General features: G+C 34.4%; 3 protein-coding genes across 4 annotated transcripts; all 3 read left to right on the forward strand.

Annotated features, from left to right (window-relative positions):
• Positions 1-3318: 3318 nt before the first annotated feature.
• LOC100741626 lies at positions 3319-10127 on the forward strand. Its single transcript, XM_003490191.4, has 3 exons — positions 3319-3629; positions 5356-5575; positions 6065-10127. Exons 1-3 carry the CDS (start codon positions 3488-3490, stop codon positions 6210-6212), a joined length of 510 nt encoding a protein of 169 aa, XP_003490239.1. The 5' UTR covers positions 3319-3487; the 3' UTR covers positions 6213-10127.
• A 662-nt stretch (positions 10128-10789) lies between these two features.
• Positions 10790-13555, forward strand: LOC100741744. Its single transcript, XM_003490192.3, has 6 exons — positions 10790-11302; positions 11372-12225; positions 12314-12473; positions 12569-12846; positions 12940-13151; positions 13273-13555. Exons 1-6 carry the CDS (start codon positions 10956-10958, stop codon positions 13387-13389), a joined length of 1968 nt encoding a protein of 655 aa, XP_003490240.1. The 5' UTR covers positions 10790-10955; the 3' UTR covers positions 13390-13555.
• Positions 13556-15308: 1753 nt separating this feature from the next.
• On the forward strand, positions 15309-19843 carry LOC100741860 (phenoloxidase-activating factor 2). Of its 2 annotated transcripts, none has more exons than XM_024368197.2 (6): positions 15309-15465; positions 17312-17686; positions 18218-18517; positions 18603-18871; positions 19038-19201; positions 19332-19843. In XM_024368197.2, the coding sequence occupies exons 2-6, from the start codon at positions 17328-17330 to the stop codon at positions 19533-19535; spliced, it is 1296 nt and encodes a 431-aa protein (XP_024223965.1). In that variant the 5' UTR covers positions 15309-15465; positions 17312-17327; the 3' UTR covers positions 19536-19843. The 2 variants fall into 2 exon arrangements, with proteins under 2 accessions (XP_024223965.1, XP_012242099.1); XM_012386676.3 differs by having other exon boundaries at positions 17312-17653.
• Positions 19844-23939: the final 4096 nt, after the last annotated feature.

Raw genomic sequence — 23939 nt, forward strand, 5'->3', positions numbered from 1 at the left:
CGATGTTTCTATTTCTTTTTTCTTTTTGTTTGTTTAATTTTCTCAACCGATCGTTGATTTTTTTGTTTCGGTTTCATTTTTGTTTTCTATCGGCCAATTGATCCTTGGAAAAATTACCTACTCTTTTTACCGTCCATACGGACACCAAGTTTAACGTTAGTCTTTTTTTTTTCTTTTTTCTTTTTCGCAACGTCTCTTTTCTCTTTTATTCTAATCGAGATGCGATCATGTTCTTTTTAAAAACGAATCTTCTTCGCGAGAGTACAAATTACAATGGGACTTTTGTTAACCCTGTTGGTGCCATGAATGCTTTTGGAAAAAAGGAAACGTTTCACGCGTTTTGTTCTGCCCGTCTTTGCATCGCGTCTCTTATCCTTCGTTTCTAGGCACCAAGAGGGTTAACGATTATCTTCTTACGATTATTATTAGACGAAATCGTCGATTCGTTTAATATATATATATATATATATATTTTCTTTATTATCTTCTTTCGTTTAACGAAGAGATCGCGCGTATGCCAAATCGTACGTCTCAAAGACTGATGGCCATTCATTTGGAGGTTCTTGTAATGGTAATCTCACGCCGCGCGACCTTGTAAACCGTCGACAAGATCGCCGGGGTACATCGACATTGTATGAGAAGACAGGACAAGACTAGCCTATTATTGGCGAACGATGCCCGATCGCCGTGCGCATCGTACAATGAGACTAAAAAAATTGATATCATAATTATGTGTCGTTTGATATAAACGAGTAATGAATATAGTATGTATCATCGTTTTATACACAACCTAATTATATCTACGTACACTATGTACATTCCTAGTATACACTATGTCACTGTCACACACATTTGCATTACACGCGCATTAACAAAAAGAAAAAAAAACGCATGGACCTATTGTATACGTGTACGCGCGTGTGCATCCGCACGCACAAAGAGCGTGTACGCGTGCGTATGCACGGACGCGCACGCAGAGACACAATACACATATGAATATATTTATAATAATTATATAGCTATTCCAAAACGGACCACCGCGACATCGACGTACGAAGATCATTAAAAAAAAAAAAAAAAATACAAATACAAACGAGATAGAAGAAATGAAAGGAAAATAAACAAAAAAGAAAAAAAAAGAAAGAAAACCGGGGGAAAAGAAGTATATGAGGAACTCTTAATCGACGATATTTAAATGCGTATTAAAATTAACGATCGTCGGTTAAAATTAACCAGCGTTACGTTTCGTTGTTAAGAGAACAGCATCGCCGTTATCAGTGTCTCATGTATAACAACGCAATCGAGTCTCTGTCAATTTTACAAATACACACGAAAATTCCCGAGTGTATACGTGTATACAAGGAGAATAACGAAGAAGTAAAAAAAAAAAAAAATGAAAAACAAAATGTAATAAAACACGCATGTATAGCAAAAGAGGTTGTTACACTTAAGCACAATAGAGAAGACAAAGTATATGAGTATAGTTTTACACGAAGGCTTCATCGCCCGTTTAGTTTTATACCTGAGACACGAAGAAAAGGCTGAAACGGTTAGACGATAAAAACAGTTCGAAACCCCTCTGTTCTGCGTTCTCGTTCTTTCTCTCTCTGCTGTCCGTAAGAATCGAAAAGTAAAAACAGAAAAAAAAAGATACAAAACGAAACGAAATCAGATTTTTGTTTTTCTCTTTTACCGATGGCGAATTATCGTCATATGCCCGACCATCGCGTACACATACAACACGCGCGCGTTACGCGCATGCGCATTCGTAACGCATCCGTTTCGTACAGAAAACTTCCTCTTCCACTGCCCATTTGTCTCCTTTTTCTGTTTTCTCTTTCCTTATCAAAGTTTACATCAATTTGGTTTAATTTAATTAGTACTATGTATACACAGAAATATTTTGAAAATCATCGGAGAATGCGATGACGGATACCACCGATCGATCGATGGAGCGGCATCGCATTCTCCTTTCCACGAAGTATCATTTCTCATTAGCCAAAGTTTAGAATTTGCGTTCGTTATCTGTAATTCTATTTCTTGCGCGAACCACAGCTTGCTTTATTCCTTCCTTTTTCTCTCCCTGTTCCTTTATCGTTCTACCTATCTCCTTTCCTCTTTTTTACATTCATACACATGGACACAGGACATATATGTTTGACATATTATTATATTTACTATTATTTTAATTATAATTTCCCAGGAGTATATATTATCTTTAATAATCGTGGTAATTTTTAGACTAGAAAAACATTATATTAGCGGATAGAGATTAAAGTATACATAAAAAATAAAGTAAATATATATATATAAATATATATATTATATATATATATATATTGATAAAAAATATTGAGATCGTAATTAGAAATTGGGTCGAGTGCATACAATGCTGAAAGACGATAATGGTATTTACGCGTAAGGATGTTAAAAGGTCGAGCAGATGGATTAAAAGCGGTCTTGGCTAATGTTGGCCAAGCTGCTCGCAGAGAATATTCAATGATTGAACAAAAAAAAGTAAATGTAAATGTTTGTAAACAAATTATGAAACATTATTTGTTCAGTGCCTACATATTTACACAGTAACAATAAAGATGAAGATTAGCGAACATTCTTTTGTCTCTTTTTTCACCAAGAAGAATGATAACGATTTCGATCCAGATCGATCGGAACCGCAAGTTGCCGCAAAAGCGATCCGTCAAACTATAACGAACCGATCGTTAAAAACTACCGCAATGCGAACGATCGTTTTCTAACAGTATTTTTATATAACTGATATGCATCTTGACATTAAAAATAAATGAGTGAAAAACTGTGTCTTCTTTCGTAGCCTGGAATATAACGTCTGCAGATTTAAACTACAATCTAAAGTTATTGTCATCGCGCGGAGAGATCAAAGATATTCAGATAATACAAACATATTCTGATACGGCATTCGTTTCATCTCGATTCGTTCTTTTGTCTAAGAATTAAATTTGAAACACTTTCGTTACCAATATCTAATAAAAGCTTAACAAAGCTGTTTCAAAACCCAGAAAATGGTAATTTCAATATTTTTGGTACCAACAGAATGTACTAATTTACGCTTTACGATTTACATTTACAAATTTTTAAGCAATTTATCAATTTTAAGGTCATCTTATATTATTCGATCACTAATTCAAGTATTTTTTCATTGGAAACGCTCAAAATCGATCACTGTATGTTTTATTAGTATCGTATTACGCACTTACCTACATATATTTATGAATACAGGCCCAAGTGTAGAGGCACCATCCCCACCATCGGGCCCTTCGGTAGCGATCGTTGGTCACAGTGACATAGTATGACACCCTAGCTCGTCAGTTGAATTTCGAAACTCGACTGTGCTGGACCGGGACGTTTCGTTCGCTGTTTTCCATAGTCTTTACATTTTCAGCGTTTTCTCGCGAAAAGTCGTGCACTACCCGTCTTTCTCATTTTCACCTTCTCTTCGTTTATATTCACAATGCATATCTTGTGCCCGCAAACACTTCCGTTGCCAGAGGTATCGAACATGTTTTATCCGTTCAACACTAGTCTCGAAGAGGAAATCAAGAGATTGTTTTCTAATTTCACAATCGAAACTCCAAACTCTTCACTTCCAGATGGTAAGTTGATTTAGCATTGATTATTTTCAAGGATATTTCTATAATTTCGCACGATTTTGAAGATACGGAATTTGCTGGAAGAATCTTTAAGTAATACTAACGTCGAAGATCGATCGAAGCAAGACAGAATGCTTTATCGATTTTATATCGATCTTTAGAGCCGGTGAGATAAAAAGCTATTTTAGCCTATGTTAAATTTCCAAATTACGTATGTAGATGATGTAACGTAGCATTGTGTAACGTAACGTAATCTTCTGCGTCGTAAACGATATAGCATCTTCATACTTTTCGTTCCGTAGAAATTTTATTCTTTCTTTCTTTGCTTCTGTTCCCTATCTAAAATGACGTAATTTAATAACACGATGCGTTCTACAGCAAATTCTAATCCCTACGTCATAATATTTTCGTAAATATTTCTTCTTTATTAAATCGTATTAACTAAATAGTAGCGTAAATAATCTTTAGACGTAACCACAATAGTTTTCTCATTATGAATTCCCTATGACTTACGATAAATATGAACTGTCATCGATGACCATTTGTTTCGCTAAAAACAAGAAACGTGTCACACCGATCCACAAGCAACACGTTTCTTATTTATGTAACACGAAATGATCGGTAGATTGATTACTGATTAAAATTCAATAAATTAGGCAGTGATTATAGCTTAATGTTTCGATATTGCGTTTCAATTTGAAATTGCGTGTACATATCATGGTTCATAATGCGCGATGAGATCGCGTTCCGATTATCAGATACCTTACATAGTTTGTAAACAAACGAATCGATAAAAGGAATTCTGTATTCTAAAACGTTCTGCGGAATAACTTGTCCTTCACGATCGCTAGAAACGCATATTCGACCGAGTTCACCGAATCAAGTAAAAAATATCACCTGTTAATTTAATCGCTAAATGCTTATAATTATTTTTTAGTTCGTATTTTACCAATATTTTATGAACATCTAACGACATGTTGACTATTTGTTTCTTCGAAGAGAAAAGACAAAGGAAGAAAAAGAAACGATTCAAATGATCGTTCTTACCGCGATACAGATATTCGAGATCGAGTAAACATAAACAGAAAATGGCAGGTTTTTTGCTCCACCTTAGGTTAAGGGAGCTGAAAGATGATAATTGCGATGGTAATATTCGTATCTCAACACATCTATTCAAAATGAAAACATAGAAATTTTATTGTTAGAGAATGTGTTTTCAATATTGTTTTCGCAGAGAATGTGTTATCAATATAAATATTGTTTTCAGAATCTTTCGATAGTTTTTAAGTCGTGACAATCATAATAATTGTCAAGAATAATATTTATGTTCGATTACACGACCATGTTGTTTTTCGTTACTCGAAAAATCAGGACGAATCTGTTTACAAACTATGAAACACAAGACTTACGGCCGTTATTTTCTCGACTTACACTTTCTCGCATTAGACCTCGAAAAAGCCCTCGCTCGACGAAAATAAACTAGACGTGATTATCCCCGGAGTATTGTATTTCTTTGTAATCGTTCCGTCACCTTCGCAAGCTTTCGATGACTAACGATTGTCTTTAACGCGATCTTTTCACTAATAAATTTCTCACGTAGAATTACTTTTTATTTATTCTTCATACATTACGTCACTTTAATCGCTTTTCATTTGTTTTTCTTTTTCCTTTTCCTTTTCTGTGTACTTCGAAGGGAAGCAATTCATGTAATTTTACTTGATTGTTGTAGTCGATGAAGTAATGGAAGATTTCCGTCAAAATGGGCGTGATTTTGAATACTGTCCAGACCTGGACAATTTTACGGTGCCAGAAATACCACGCCGCAAGAAAAATAAGAAACCTTTACCTACAGAATGCGTTTTCTGTAGAAATAATGGCGAAGAGGAGGCTTATTACAGGAAACATTTGTTAAAGGATGCTGAAGGTCGTGTTTCTTGTCCGGTTTTGAGGTAAATCGAGCTTTCATTTCTCCCGTCGACATATTTTTTCTATCCCTCTGCAGTCCAAACAAAATTCTATTTCGTTCCAACTTGTTCATGCTCGGTAACTTACTTTTACGTTCTACTGATAATTTAGACGAATTTACATATTTCATAATTTATAATTCCTCATTATAATAACATTAGTGAAACTTTACAAATCATTAATATATATATATGTATATAACTTAAGAACTTAAGATAACTTAAGAACGTAAAAGTAAGTAAATAATCATCATCCTATTTGAAAAGGAACTTTATAAACTGACTCATAACTTGTTGAATCATTGATATTCTGAATTGGTAAATTATTATTATTATTATTATTATTGGTGTTGTTATTATTATTATTATTATTATTATTATTATTATTATTATTAAGCTCCAGAAAAAGTATTAAAAAGAAAAAAATTCAAGAGCTATAATTTTCAAATTATATTCACACCATCTTTTCTTTAGGGCCTACACATGTCCAATTTGCGGTGCGTACGGAGACGTGGCTCATACGGTTAAGTATTGCCCGAAGAGCCAGAAACCTGGAACATTAGCGACGGTGAACACGTTCAAGCTATTGAGAAACTCCATGGGCAAACGGCGCGTCAAGTAAAACGCACGTGACACTCGAACACTTGTGTCACCATCGTCGTGCCATAAAACATGGAAGAATCTATCTACTTTTCGTCGAGGACTTCAAAGAACAGATGCTTCGAACTTTTCAAGCGTTTCGGTATATCATCTGCTGACAGGTAATCTTATCATTGTCGCGTCTTTCCAAAACAAGCAACGAAATAAAGTGCCTTATAAGAGTATGCGTTCTAATGTCTAGCAACGATTTGCGCAACAAAGTTGCCATCACGTTGATCTGCCGCGGCGAAAGTTTATTTTGCATTTCTTTCACTCTATTATCTTTGTTCTTCTCTTTCTTACATTGTATTTATTTCTCCCCATTCGTGCAATAGCACGTAGTGCACGTAGTGCACGTAGTGAAAAGGAGACGTAAAATAAACCTGGAAATTTCTAGAAAAAGCAAAGACCGTTCTTGTAACACGAACCGTCTAGACAATCGAGAGGCTGCATCCAAAGATCTTATTGTTAGTTGTAGGAATTATACGAAACGTGGTGCCATATATTCTCGTCAAACGTGTCGTTTTAGCTCTTGCAATATTGCGAACAAATATTCATTCGTATATGAATATACGTAGTTTTTCCATTTTTCTCGAGCCAGCACTTGATACTATAAATATATTTTTTAAATTTATATACGTTTATCGCATTTGCGTAACGTCCACGAACACCTATATCCCTTAATGTTAATCTTCAACCGAATTTTACGCCGATGTAAGAACGAATTGAATTCGATTGATTGAAACGAATATGTACTGTGATAATGTGAATAAGAAGATTAATAATTTTTACACGACAGTCAGATATATGACATTGTTCAAAATCGTACTGATTCTCTATAAACCGTTTAACAAACGCGAATTACATTTTCCGATCTTAAATGCTTTGAGTCAGGATTTTTTTTTATCGAGACACGTCAATGGACAGAGAGAATTATACTTATTTGAGCTGAAATGAAACAAAGCAACTCTTACATGATATTGCGACTTGAAAGCTTTTACGCAGTTTTATTTACCAACATTAAATGTAACATGGAGACTGCGTTTGTACTTTACTAACGGTTAACCAAAATTATAAGTGAAAAGTATTTCTCTTTAAGGTTAACTTCTCTTAAACGACCGACGAGAGGGACCAATGAAATAAAGTTCCTTTTAAAGTGTATACTTGATCGTTCCATAACAATTAAATAGGTACGTAGAATATATACAAAAGTTTGCAGCTCGTACATTATACTTTTAATTTACCAGACTTCTTTCATGACGCTCGTCATTTTCGAACAATGATCGAAATAATTAAAAAGTGAAATTACGCATAGTCTCTAGATATATTTATGAATGTTTAGTTACTTTGATGAAACCGACGAACTTGCAAAGCCTCTCGTTCCTGTGTCTTGACTGTGAGTCTCGTCGAAGGTCACCGAAACGAGAATACCAGCAATTAGTCGCGATGTTTACATTCTTTTGATCGGTACTTCGATAACTGACGGTCAGATTCGTCGCTCTTTCCAGGCAGTGGCTTTTTTGTTCGCCGCTTCACCGATCTTTCTTAGTGCGCGTATTTCACTTTAGACATCCGTCACACGTTCGTCGAAGCGTACCAAGTCGAATCAGATAAGTACGTATCGTTCTGTCATATTAACCCTGAATGTATACGAGCGACATTTTACCGCGCTATTTCGCTGCGTTTATATACATATATATATCTGTCTTTATTGTTCTTAATAAGAAAACAAAGAAAGAAGAAACATAGTCGCAGGGAGATCGCGCAGTAAAATATCGCTCTCGTGTATTTAGGATAAACACAGCTGAACGAGCGGGTGAATGCATTGGTTTCTCTGCAGCGAGTTTGCTTTTGTAGTTTTGGAAATATTTTTGAATTAGATTAAGCGATAATGTCGAATCTTTAGTATATTCTTTATACTTTATTTGGTAAATTTATTTATTTTCGAATGATCGAAAATTTTTGTTTTGCGTATTTTCATATCTAGTGACGAGTAGATTTAAGGTTAATTTTCACAGGGGATTTCGAATACAGTTTATCGTTTGGCGATAGCATTTAACGAAACTATTTAAGGAAAGATGAGAAAACAATTGTTTTCCGGAATACTTTATCGATAGATTTTACAATTAGTAATCAAACAGTTGCATAGTTGTATGTAAAGGTATCGGCTCATCATATTGGAGATTATGTCTGAGGAGACGTAACCTATTGGGCGGTTTTGAAATCGTATTAGAACTGTTTCGTGCAATTTAATAGTACTTCAGATTTTCTTGTGACACTTGTTTGTGCACGCAATGAGATAGGAGAGGAAGAACAGTCACTCCTGCTCTCTGTAGTGTTGCATTGCTCAAGTATTTCCTCTATGTAAGATCGAATTCCGTGTTGTAACTTTTAATCGAAATTTCAGGGAGTTGATATGGATAGAACAATGAGTTTATAGATATGTGTACATTAATTAGATTTCTATTACAGAGTCTTTTATGTTCAAGTTCCTATTATATAGTAATTATTGGTATTTACGTGTTAGGATATTATTACCTATAAAATAAGAATGACTATATTACTTCTGGAGATACATTATGATTGCCGAATACTTTTGTACCATAGATTGACTGTATTCAAGGGGAGAGAGACTTAACAACTTCTAAGAACGAGACCAAAACCATGGCTCGTCTATCTTATTGTCTTTTTTTGTTCTCCTAATGGGTAAATTAGAGATCCCAAATCTAGGGAATTACTTTGTTTTGTTACTTTCGTTACATCTCTATACTTTTTGAATTTTTTCCCCTATGTGGAATTTATTAATGTTATAAAGAAATAAGGGTCGAACCATAGACTGCTGTTTCTATATTTGCCGTAAGATATGAATTGTTTATAAAATTTATTGTATTTCTAATATTTATATAACTACTAACATAATAACATATACATAAATACTAGTTGTAATTAAGTATTATCTATTGATAATGATGTATAGCAGTCCAAAGAGATAATAAATGCGAGGAATAATCGAAAAAATTTTTTACTCTGCTGATATATCGTAAATTATAACGTGACCTGCGACTTTCTTTTTATAGTATATATAAAAACAATGCGCAAAATAATTAAAGAAGGAAGCCATGTTGCGTTTACTATGTGCACTGTCGCTGGCGTTATACGTATAGTACGTATAGTAGATGATTCACAATAAAACGCGAGATGACGTTACAGTAATCTGATCCCAGTGTGGTTTACGATTATGAGCGGCAGGTGATAACGTAGTAATAGCAGCCAGAAGAGAGCCCTAAAGAGTACAGAGAAGGTAGCTAATTCCGATGGTTATTACGCTGTAATATTCCTTACTCGTTCCACATTCCGTTCATCCCTGATATATCTCAACACTATTCCTGATAATCCAAAAAGAATTGTACAAATGTTAATTTCCGCGCGATTATTCTTCGATCGCATGATCCACTCCTTTGTCAAGCATATTATTATATATTATATGGCGAGCGATTGAATGTGGCGAAATTTTTTAGAATCTTCAAGAACACACGAGAGAAAGAAGCGAATGCTAATTTTGTAATTTGATGATGTTCAATAGTATGATGAATAGTTATTTATTTTGAATTTATTTTGATACGAATGAAAAAAGGGACATGTGATATTTTAATTTAGTTTCAATCTTTTCACAACGATGCGCTCGCCATTTCTGCATTGTAATTTTACGGTATATTTTGCGTATTGCCGTCATGATACATTATATATGTTTGCATCTCATCATTTTTCTTATCATTAATGTTATTTGTACTACTATATTATTAATATTATGTTATTGGCGTGACATTATTTAAGTGTACGTAGTCTAATAGTTTGTATCATGATTATCGATGTTTATTAAAGAATACTGCAATTTAAACGAGTGCTTATTTCAAAACATAACCTAACTCAAGAGAAGTAATCGATGTTTAATTGTTCTTTATCAGAAAATCGCGTATATAAAAAAAAAGGGAAGATATCACATTTTACAGGCAGAAACTAAACTTTGCGTGACGGTGGATTTCATGGAAACTGTTCACGTTTTATACGACATACGCGTCGCCGAGCACAAATCGTTTCGCACGCTTCCAACCGGTAGAAGCAATTACGTCGCTGCGTTTCGATGATTAACCGTCAGGAGGATTTTTGTAGCACTTTTTGCACCGCGACTAAAACGTAATATCTTTTCTTCTTAATCCGACATTCCCTCTCCGTCTTCAAATTTAATTTCAAACATCGACATCAAGAACACCCAAGTTAATTTATCCGACGCTATTTAAAAGCAAGTTATTTATTTCGCGCGCAGATTAACTCCTCGTAGCTAGTCATAATATTTTATGCCGATACTTTTGTGATAGCCGATGGTTTACTAGGTAAGTGGGTCACTCTTTGTATTCGTTACGACGAGTTGCTCAAATAATCGCTCCAGTATAAGTGGATATTGTGAATGATTTTATTATAGACAAGCCTAGCGTATCAAAATAGCTCTTCACTAAATATAGAATAACCAAACAGAAAGAGGAGCTCGTAAACATTATTAATTTTTATCTGGCCGCATCTTCGAGCCAGTGGATAAACCATGACGTAGTTGCGCTATTGTTTAGAAAATTGAGAACTTGGTCCATATAATAAAACAACCTATTAGCCTTGTGAATGAAATCTGGATATTCCTAGTATGTCAGGAAACCGACACATCCTGTATACATAAATGACGAGTCGTGTTAAAAATCGTTCAATAGAGAACGAGCCAGCGAATAGAAAACAAGCCATGCTGCGGCCTTTTGTGCTAGTTTATTTTATCACGATCTTCTTGATGGTTACAAAAATAATATCTTCTAACAAATCGAACGAAGAAGTGAGAAAAGCGGACAGAACGTTTCACAGTGCCTCGTCACCCTTATTCTTGTTTCATCTACTCAAACTGAAGAAAAAGATCCAGAAGATAGAGAATGTGCCAACCACCCCGCCAACCGCAGACTGCATTTGCGTTCCTTACTACCTATGTGACGCTAACCGTACTATAATTACAGAAAACATTGGAATGATCGACATTCGGTAAATTTTTCTATACCACCGATAAAATTAATTCGTTTGGTTGACTGATGGTTTCTTATGTCAAAACAGATACCGAAGATGCACCGGAGACTTGGAAGTGTGTTGTCATCTACGGAACGCAACAGTCACCACCACTACTATGAAACCTACTACAACTACAACAATGAAACCTACTACTACTACTATGAAGACAACTACCACTACGAAGGCAACCACCACTACGAAGGCCACCACTACGACCACTTCGACTCTCCCGCCGGTGATTTTTCCAACCACAAACCCTCAACCTGACCCGATCTGTGTCTGCGTGCTTGTAACTCAATGTAATGCAAACGGAATCATCGGCTATGGCGGAGAAGGCTTAATCAATCCTCGTCTGCAATATATCGAGTGTCCCAGCAGCAACATGGTGTGTTGCAGACCGACCAGCGTGATCCAGTATCCTGTAGTAACCAATCCTCCGGTTGTCTCTCCACAAATTTGTGTATTATGTGGAAATGCAATCCAGTGCAACAACGGGGTCGTGATTCCAGTAAACGTCGGGATCGTGAATCCTTTGGTGACTTACAATCAACAGACGTGCCCTGTGCCAACGTCTTGCTGTCAGGGAATAAACACAGGCTATGGAAATGGGATTCCAGTGGTAATCGGACCCATTAGAAATCCTGGCACTTCTCAGGCTTGTTATTGCATGAAAAGTTGGTTGTGCACGCCAGGAAACTCTGTCAGTACGGGTGGAGCTGGTGCCATCGATCCAAGGTTCTCCGTGTGTGGAAACACGGACGAAATTTGTTGTCGAGCCTCTTCTACGATCAATATAGCAAGAAATCGCGATTTAGATGGATTAGGAGAGAGTATTATAAATGGTGAAGCGTCCTTCTCGCAACCTGGGTGTGGTATTCAGAATAAAACGTACGCGGCAGGTACATAGATTGTTGTAAATGATTGTTGAGTCTTGTTAAATTAATGGAACGTTAAGTTAATCGAAACTGATGTTTTATTTTCTCACAGCCCAACCTTACCCTGTGGACACTGGAAAAACGTATTTCGCCGAGTTTCCGTGGATGGTAGCTCTGTTAACAATAGAATCAGATGGTAAATATCTATTCCAATGCGGAGGATCTATGATTACCAAGAGCGCTGTCCTTACGGCTGCGCATTGTGTTACCAAGTAAGCAGATTATGCAAATTTTATAACTGAAAATTCAACTTGACTATTGAATACTAAAATTTACGAGAAAAGGATATTAAAATATAGCTTGTTAGTTTAGGAAATGGTAGACCGATAGCGCGTTTTGGTCAATGGGATCTGGAAAATCAAGCTGGCGACCAACCATTACCCTTTCAAGACGCAAACATAAAAGCCATAATAACCCACCCCCAATTCTATAGTGCTGCTCTATACAATGACATAGCAGTGGTCATTTTAAATGGACCGGTGAAATTGAATGTCAACGTTGCCCCTATTTGTATGCCGCAGCAGGGATTAACATTTCCAGCTGGTACTAGGTGTATCGGCACAGGTTGGGGAAAGAACTCGTTCGGTAAGATCATTACGATATTTGTATGTTTTTCTATTTATACATAATCGCAACGTCCTCCTATTTATCAAATCGTAATCAAATGTCACAACACAGGTGGAACGTATCAAACTGAGTTAAGGAAAGTAGAACTTCCTCTGGTGGACAGAACTGATTGTCAAAATCGTCTTCGAACGACGAGATTAGGAACGTATTTTCAGCTACATAGCTCCTTTGTTTGTGCTGGAGGAGAAGCAAATAGGGACACGTGTCGTGGAGACGGCGGTGGACCTCTTGTGTGTCCTACAGCCACGGGACAATACTTTCAGGTATCATATTACTTCAAGTATTACGTTCTAGAGGTGCCTATAAATGAGAAAAAAAAGTACAAAAATTATCTTCTTTTCTTCAAAAATTATCTTCAAAAATTATCTTCTATTCTTTTCTTAGGCTGGTATAGTGTCTTGGGGAATCGGTTGCGGATCATCAAATATTCCCGCCGTTTACACGAATGTAGCGCAATACTCGCAATGGATCGGTCAACAATTGGCAACTTACGGGGCGTGATAGAAAATAAATATAGTTTATAAATTTTTTATCTAGTCTTTTTAATTTATGATGCATATTTTTGTCTCATTTACTGTATAAAATTGTGTACCATAAAAAAATACACAGCGCAAGAAAATATTCGTCTTTGTAAATGTAACGAATGTGATAATTCAGCGGTTTGGTAAAATTATTTTTGTCATGCCGGCACTTATTTCTATTTCCTTTCTGCCCTTATTATATCAATTTTCCTCGTAGCCATATTTTATGTTCGACAGCAACAATGAGCTACATAAATCAACTAGAATTACTGAACTCGAAAATACCGAGAATAATAGTCAATGCCCATGATATGTCAGAAACGAGGATATACGCAAAGATTTAAAAATACCAATTGTCAAAGAAGAAATTGGCAGGTAAGCAGAAAAATACAAAGGAAGAACGGCAACTTATTCAAACCAGTTGGCTGCTGAAGCGAGCAAAACTCTCATAGAAAGAAGACTAAAAAGAAAACACTCGACTGACCTCACTAAAGAAATAAGATAGTCAAACTTGAAGATCTTGCTGGGTATCCTGTCTGGTATCCTGCTGGGGATAGCCATCCACATGTTATTTAGCAATTAAGTTAGAAAAATTTAGCAAATGTCCGGCTGAATAAATTGTAAAGTACAAATTAAATAATAAAAAAGAAAAAAAAATTTCATGTTCGAATAAACGCAACGTGTACCGACTTGTTCGAAGCAATAACAAACATAACCTATAAAACTACAAATGTTTCCTCTAAATATTCCATGAAACTAAACTATGTCATTCGGTTAGAAAAATATTGATTACAGTTTTGAGTCACTAGGAGGTGAACAATGCACACTATTATGATATTTTCTCAGATAATAATAATATTCTCCCATCAATTATCTACGATATGCATCGCTATATATTATAACGTGAATGTTATATCAATTATTGTAAAATCTCACGAGTTGATAAGAACGATTAACGAGACATTGTTGCGACCTATTTTTTACAACGTATCTAAATTGCATCGATATCATCTATCCATTGTCGCGACATCTAGTGTAAAATAAATCAATTATTATACGTCAAATTATTTATTCAAGTAAAGTCCGATACAAACGATTTCTGCGCGCGATGTCACTGTATGTCATAATATGTCTATCTTTGTTGCTTTTAACTAGGAAAATAGAGAAAAGTATATAATTGTGGTGATATTGTGCGAACAAAAATGATTTGTCTGCATTAGATCTATATGCTGAAAACAACAAAGAAATGACAAAGTAACAACAAAGAAATAACTTTAGTATCTTTTTTTTATTTGGAATATGTACGAGTAACTGAAATCAGAATAGTTAAGGAGTTTACTTGACCTTAACATAAAAAAATGGCGAATTCTAAGAACATATTGAATTCCTGACACGTTCTTTAGAAGCAACAGCAGTTGAAATTAAATGGAGATAGATACAAATCTTCGAGAGGTTATCGCTCGATGGATATACGCAAAGTTAGTGATCTGTTAGAATTTTATTTTTACTAATAGAAATACCACTGTTTAAATTCACGAAAACTTGTTTCGGTAACGAATCCAAGAGAAAATCAAGTTCAGTTTTTATTATGAATATCTCGAAAGATAAGCTTCCGAGTTTGGATATCAACAGCCTTTGGAAATCAGCGTTAAGACGTACGTATTGTAGAAAGTTGTACAATTTATAAATAATAGCGTAAAAATTTATAAGTAATAACGAGATTGTTAAAAAAGGGAATCCTACCTATTCCGAAAAGGAAAGAAATTTGCTCGTATGTTTCATGGTTGCGCATGGGAAATACCACCTAAGTGGTGGGAGCAAGATCATGTTGATACCGAATGGGTTAAGAGTTCAGAGGAAACATAATACGCGTTATATATGAACGCTGGAATGGAGAATCATGAAATCATGAACAGTGGTGGGGGCAACTCTCATAAATGCTCGAAGCTTGGCTGCTATATGTGCAAACGAAGAAATCGTGAGCTCGACATTCTGTTGTGTTCTGTTGTGTTTTCCAGAAGAAAACTCGGCAGCGTATATTTAAGATCGATTTATAGTGAGTACTCCATTGTTTTTGATATACGACTTATTACATGAACGTAATGTATTGTATTGTAGTTATATACCTTTTGGTGTTTAACGAAATTAAATAATTAAAGTAATAGGAATATGATTATAAATTTTAGTTCTTTTCATTTTTGTAAAAAAATCAATTTGTAAATTATGTAAATAAACCTTGTGGAACTATAGAGAAATTCTAGGTACAACATGTGTCACACTGTTTATAAAGATATAAAAGAAGATAAAGGTATGAAGAAATTGTTGGAAGTTTTCTTGGAAGTCCTTGACGGCCAATGCTAACACTTGTTTCCTTGAAATGTGATAAATACGTATGTACTTATTACGGTTAGAGTAATTTCTGTAAAAGTATCTTTGATGGTTGGTTTTATATCTAAGTGACAACGTAAAAGAGTGAAAGAATATTTCAGTTCGAGAATGTGGATGTTTCGACTGGATGGTCAACCGGTTCTATATAATAGTGGCAAGTAGATCAAGAAAAAGGTCAGTGTCACGAATACCCGATCTGACACGAATGCGGGGGCAGATGCTTACATAATAATTTCTTATTAATACGATGCTTTGTTAAGTTTTACATTTAGTTCTTGGAATCATTGTTCTGACTGCATGTTTCTACGATATTCCGTTTTAATGATTTTATTTACATCTCTTTTAAGCTATCGCGATAAATCTTGGAAATTTCGAACAGGAAAACTTTGCTTATTTAGAATTCATGGATTATTTAAAAACATTGCGTAACATGCTGGATAATTAATTGCGTTCAGCCACCCATGACGAAGTTTACAGTCAAATGTTGATTTATATTTGGTTACGCAGTGAAACGATAATTATTTTTTCTAGGAAACCTTGAAACGCTTGTCTTAATTTCAATGATTGCAGTTAGATTGCGAAACCAACCAATTATTATTCGTTAGACCGCGAACTTCTCCGGATTTCCACAGCCTCTTCAAGTCGAATATTTTCCTGAATATCAAATGTATTTTTTTATCAAGGTAAACGACAATTACATTTATCAATATAGTTGATAATCTGCCTCGTCGACTAGTGTAATGAAGATAAATTATCTTACGTTGGACGCTAATGTCGACTATGAACGATTACCCCGTGTATATGTTTTGAAAGCGTTAGAAGAAATTAGTATGAAACTACATAAAAGACGAGTAATGGTCAATGTTAATGATTGAACATCTCGAGCTTACCCTACGGTAAATTTTTCGAAATGCCTCCCGTATGTTTCTGTATCTAAAGGGGGAAGAGAGAGGAAGGGAGGGATATCGTCACGTCATACCGGTTTCATCTTCGTGAAGTCATTCTTATTTATATGCAAAATAAAATGAGACTACCGTAGTCAGCCTATAATCTCTTGCGATGCCCGTAGACATTTACCTTGGGGCATCCATTTGACTATCGATTTTGTCCTTTTGCGGACATTCAGGTATGTGCAAACTATCGATGAACCAACCGCATTTTCTTTTTCTTTTTTTTTTTTTCTTGCGAGACTGGTGTTGTAACTAGATTAACAAGTTTTCTTTATAAAAATATTTTATTGCCTCGAGAGCGGATTATTTTTCTTGCATCAAATCGAATCGAATCTTCATTCGAAAAACATTCATTGACCAATCAAGTAAATTATTCAATCTATCTTCTCGAGACTTGACAAATCACGCCGAGGGTTTATCCCAAACCCGGAAAAAGTCTGGTTAACATCCTCTTATAGTCCCTACTTATACCATCTCAAGAACTCAAGGCCTCAAGAGCCATTGCACCTCATGCTCTTGAGATTGTAAAGATCCACTCTAATCCATGTAATAATTCTGTTTCAGAACTTTCAACACAGCAATGTGGAGAATACTATTGACACTGGCTGTGTCCAGCTTTTCTTTGGTTGTATCAGCCCCCCAAAACGATGGTGGATTGGATTCCTTGATAGCGAGCCTATCTGGGACAAATTCTTCAACTCAGACCCCTATGGTGGACGATGAGTTGAATGCTTTAATATCGAACGTATTTACCCAACCAACCAACCAACCAATTTCCACTACAGCGGCGACTATTTTGGGTACAGATAACAAGAAACAACCACAGGAAGACTGTACATGCGTGACGTATTATCTATGTCGAAACGGCACCATTTCAGACGACGGAGAAACAATCATTGATATCAGGTCCGGTTTCAATGATGAGACTAGCTACGTGGGGTGAGTTCTAAAGATTAGTCTCAAAATGGCAAGTGTTAGCACTGTTATTGGCACAAGTAATGCACGATTGTCAAGTAATATTGGATTGATTGTATCTACGTTAAGAACATATAGACATATTTATCGAATGTGAATAAATACACAGAAAAGCTGATTTTGCATGTACGGTGATTCGTTGTCTAACAAGATATGTGGATGTCAGGTTTGTTTATTACTTGTTCGTGTGAGCTTTAATTCTCATTGAATCGAATGTGCACGCTGCATGAGACTATCTTTGGATCTACTCCAAATAGATTTTTCGTTTTATGTAATGAAAGCAATATCGTCAACCACTCTAATTAGTATTACAGTTAAAATTCTTTTGATGTGGCTTTTGAAATATGAAGTGAGAAATTTGTCTAGCCAGAAATTTGTACATTTGGATCTTTATAGCGTCATTGTATAAATTACATCTTATTTCTTTGTATCTTCATTATAATACTGATTTATGGAAATATAACCTCAACGATATACACAATGTTAACGATACAGAACCTCATTGGGTAAGTGCGCGGACTACATGGAAGTCTGTTGTAAGCCACCAGACAGGACCAACGAAGTAATTACGCCCCCGCCAATCGAGAGAAAAGGTTGCGGGCAAAGACACCCGAACGGCGTTGGTTTCAGAATTACCGGCGCCGTCGATAATGAAGCGCAATTTGGCGAGTTCCCGTGGATGGTGGCTATATTGAAGGAAGAAATGATCGGAAATGAGAAAGTAAACCTTTATCAATGCGGAGGTTCCTTGATTCACAAGCTGGCTGTTTTAACAGCCGCCCACTGTGTGCAAGGGTAAATAATCTAGTCCTTTTAAATATTATGATTGACGTCGATTCACCTGGCATTTTGTAACTAAACACTCGTAATTTTCCAATAGAAGACAACCATCTGAGTTGAAAATTCGTGCTGGAGAATGGGACACGCAAACTAAGGACGAAATATATCCTCATCAAGATCGTAAAGTAGAAAAAGTAATCGTTCACGAAAATTATAAATCCGGCACTCTATTTAATGATTTCGCCATTTTGATCTTGTCTGAGCCGGTGAATCTCGTGGACAACGTGGATCTCGTTTGCCTGCCAGAACGAAATGCTGTGTTCGATAATTCTCGATGTTTCGCTAGTGGCTGGGGAAGAGACATTTTTGGTAAAGATCTCCAGGCGAGCGCCTACAGTTTTACGTAGATTTCGAACTACCAGAAAGCGTGCTGATATAAACATAATACAATTACGAAATTCAATTTGAACAGATCTATTCAATCTTATTTTAAAAATTCTCGAACCTCTAAATTGGAACGTTTGTTGGTTTATAGGTAAGGAAGGACACTACCAGGTAATCTTGAAGAAAGTAGAATTGCCGATAGTGTCTCGTAAAGAATGTCAGGACAAGCTTCGAGAAACTAGACTAGGAAAATACTTCCGTCTTCACGAAACCTTTATATGCGCTGGTGGAGAAGCTGGGAAAGATACTTGCAAAGTAAATTAATTATTATACATAGATCTTATAATCAGTTGTCAAATCCATTATAGTTTTTTTGTTATGTACTATCGTGTAGTATCACGTAAATCATATATCATGTATTATAGAATATAAAATTTTCTTTTAGGGTGATGGAGGAGGTCCTCTTGTATGCCCCATGAAGAGTAATCCTGGTACGTATTTACAAGCAGGTATTGTAGCATGGGGAATCGGTTGCGCGGAAGGTGGAACTCCAGGTGTTTATGCCAATGTTGCCTTAGCGCGTGATTGGATCGATGAACAAATGGCTTTTAACAACTTGGATAATACTGTTTACCAACCTCAAGCATAGACTGACTGATTTTTGCAAATCTTTTTATAAGTTTGTATACATAGCAATCAATGTCGTTTTTCCATGGAAAGACTGCTGTATTCTTCGGGTACTATTTTTTTAATAATAATGTACGTGAGATCCGTTAGTGGATTTTTTTTCAGAAAAATATTCCCTCGAAGCTTAGATACTTTTTTACAATTCTAAATAGCTCTGGCATTACTTTCTTGGTTAGATTTTTCCTCTTTCCCTTTGTATTGTAAAATTAAATGTGCAAAATAAACGTGGAAAATAAACGTGAAAAGTAAACGTAAATACCTAACGGGAAATAACAGTTTCTGTAAAGTTAAAGCTAACGATTGAATATAATTTTTATGTCGAATAACTAATCTGTCAAATATCTCCACAGTTAAAAAGTATGGAGATAAAAAAGAATGTTAAATAATGGTGATCATAAAATTATATTTGGTCGTAGACTTTGTCACGTAAAATTCGTGATAAAAAAGGAAGAGCTGAGCAACTGCTTAACTCGACTGTCCTTTTATATTTTTATATGCTTTTATTCACAAAATACAATATTACAATGAAGTAGCCAAGTTACAAACTATTGAAATAGTTGTTCAAATCGCGGTCATGACTGTATCCAAATGCTACCAAATGTCCAAATCGGACAAATTGTGAATGTAAACAACTAAATAAAAAAAAAGAAAAGACTGTACCCAAGACAAGTCTCGTGGTCGAATGCTCGCAGTTTTATATGTTGAGTTTGTCGAAGTTGAAGAGCATGGAGAGGATGAGTGGCCTACGTGATGGGAAAAATTTGGTGTTGGGCCGTATGCAAAGGTAAGGTCAAAATTTAAAGATTCATTGTCAGGTAGCGTGGAATGACGTGAATTTGGATATGGTCGTTGTCACAACTTCTACAAGGTGCACTTAACACGTGTTTGGCAAATGAAATAGCTTATGAGCATATCACTCCATTGATTCTCTTCAGATACGCTATAGAGACAGTCCAATGTATCGTGTTTCCAGACCCTTAAGCATATTTTAGAGAGGTATGCCTGCTTTTTAGGAAAAATATCGTGAACAATCTTTCGTTGAGGTTGGTTACACGAGCTAGAAACGTTCACAATTGCTTTTTTTTATTGAAATGCAATTTTCCAATCAGTGGTTGACATAATAATTCGTTTACACGGCTGTCACGTGACGAGGCCTTAGTTCAAATTTTTTGCATATATACATGGATGTAAACGCGGAAAGTCGCATAAATTTTAAACGTTTCATTTGTAATACATAGATTGAAATACATTGTGTGTAGTTAATATGAAATTTTATTTTATTTTATTATTTAATTTGTACTTTACAATTTGTCGAGCTGGACATTTGGTAAATTTTTCTAACTTAATTGCTAAATAACATGTATATGGCTACCTCCAGCGAGATACCATGTTCGAGTTTGACTATCTTATTTCTTTAGTAAGGTCAGGTAGGTGTTTTCCTTTTAGTCCTTTTTCTATGAGAGTTTTGCTCGCTTCAGCAGCCAGCTGGTTTGGATGTTGCCGTTCTTTTCTTGTATTTTTCTGTGTACCTGACGATCTCTTCCTTGACCGTTGGTATTTTTAAGCTGCATATATCCTCGTTTCTGGAATGCCATGGGGCGTTCACTATTGTTCTCAGTATCTTCGATTATAACAACTACAGTAGTATGAAACAAGCGCTGTTTTTATTAAGCTTTAAAAATTATATTGCTTCCATAGTTAAAAGAGACGTATATTTTTTATATAATTAAAAATATCTGTTTCTTTTTAATTTAACGTACCCTACACTTAATTGTACTTGTAATTTATTTATGTGAAAGATTTGTATAATCTTATTTGAATTCTTTATAATAAGTTTTTGAATTTAATGTCATAAATTTATGAAAGAATCAAAAAAGCTTTCTAAAATTCATGTACTAATTATTTACAGTATAACTGTTAATATAAACACTTCTTGTTGGAATTAATTATTCGAATAATTTTGTACTTCTTAACTGATAACAGGCATATTCGTAACTTATGGTAACTTGCGCCTGTACAAACTCCTCGTACTTCTAGTTGGTATAAAAATTTAGTAAGTGGGGGTAAATAAGTTGTGTTGTAAGAAAAAAATGGGCACTTAAGGCTTCAAACGGCCCTGGAACGACGAACTTATAATATATATAAATATTCATTGTACTTTTTGACTCTGTAACATCAATTGTCCTAATGTCTGTTTACACACGTAACTTCTAATTTCGATCGGTATATTTATTCAAGTCAGGCACACTAATCCAGAAACAGCAGTCACATTACTACAAGGGCACATCACAAAAATAGAAAAATGGATACAAGATAAACAAATAAAAACAAATCCCAGTAAATGCAACCATATTACACTAATCATATTACATCCAATTGAATGGCACTCACATAACATAAACAAGGCAAGTTAAATACCTAGGACTCCACTTAAACACACAGCTTACATGGAAACAACATACTAAATCAATTATAGACAAAATACGGATAAAAAGAAGACAGATATACTGGCTATCAGAATTAAATCAAAATTTAAAAAAAGATAAATATAATAAAAATTACAATTCAGACTGTAACAATAAAAACCTTGTTGAAGAGGGAAATAATGTAATACATACTCCAAATAAGAATTCATAAGAGCAAAGATTTATTAAGTCAAAAATGTAACAGTACTAACTGGAATGGTACTAATAATACTCCCAAAAAAAGAAAGTTAAGTAGACATTGTGTACCATCCAAAGAAAAGTGAATCTTATATATTATATATTGTATAATATAATCGTTATATATTAAAAATAGTTAAAAAATTATACGAGTTAAAAGTTTTAACCAATGATATAGCATTCAGTACTATTGAATGGATGAAAAGAACTGGATATTCTATCAAAGTGATTACTGATACACTATGAACCATTGTGAATAATAATGACTTTGAATTCATAAATTGGGTTTCAAAAATACTGAAAGAATATATTATGCCCGGTGAATATTGGATTACATTGAAAAATTTATTGCTTAAGATAGGACATCTGAATCCAGAAATTATAGAAATTATTTTACAAGAATGTATAAGCACACAATCACATACTGAGGATGTAAATTTTAATATTATCCATAAACTAAATTGTAAAATAAATTATAATATACTGTCATCCTTTAAACAATTGGTTAAGAATAAAAACAAAATTCAAGGAATAAAAGAAGATATATTATCTGAGTATGATCAAGGCATTGGATCACTAGATTCATGTTCTACGGTAAATGAATCAGAGAAGTTATTAGAGACAAGTGAACATATAAATATATTTGAGAAGGACACAAGGAGAGAAATGAAAAAGATAACAGTGATAATGTACAAGATGAAAATTATTCTTTAAAATTATATACAATAGATAAACAAAAAAATAAAATTTCTTGTTTTACATATTTGCTGTTGTCACAAACATAATTTATACAGTGTCCAAAAAAACCATTTAATATTTGTATACACAGCATACTGAATAAACGAGCCTTAGTAAACATAGATTATTATTATGTTAAATGACTTAATACCAGCATAATGCGTCTTATGTATCATATAAATATTGAATGGTCTTTTTTGAACTCCCTGTATAGTTATTCTTGGGTGTTTATTTATATTATTTCTTTTTTATATTTGGGCATACATATATTTCTATGTATACATATTTTATACTTTTAAATTAAGTTTTATACTTATAAACTAAAATAGTGAATATATATATGTATATATATATTTTTTTGTTGTTTAAATCTGACAAAAATAATTAGACAAGTTTTTGTCGATTACATAAAATGTTATTAGCTAATTCTCAAGTTGTCATATAAAATTTATGTGTTATATTATTTTAAATTGTAAATGCTAAATTTGTATGAACTTGTTTACTTCTATCATAATTTACTATAATAAAATAAAGATTCACTTAGTGACTTAAGGATGATTAGAATATAGGAGTAGAAAATAAGAAAAATCTTTGTATTCATTGAGATAAGATCACAATAGGCAAAAACCAATATGTGACTATTATTATTACTATAAATAAAATAAAGATACACAATTAAATGTTAACATTTATTTAAAAATTCTCCTAAATATATTTTATTTTTTATGTACCTTATAGTCCAAACTAGAGTGACTACTGTATGTTACCAAATATTGTTTGATATTGCTAAATGTGCTTTGATTAATTTAGTCAAGAAAAATTTGTGGTAATTAGCATATATATTACTTAAAGATATGCACAGTATGGTAAAATCACAAATTTATTTCTGTAAGATTAATGCTGCAATTATTATGCTCTTTGCTGAAATATTCTTAATAAATCAACAACCTATAGAAGCTTTTTTG

This window comes from Bombus impatiens, unplaced genomic scaffold, assembly GCF_000188095.3.
Source record: "Bombus impatiens unplaced genomic scaffold, BIMP_2.2 scf_0406, whole genome shotgun sequence".
NCBI lineage: Eukaryota > Metazoa > Arthropoda > Insecta > Hymenoptera > Apidae > Bombus > Bombus impatiens.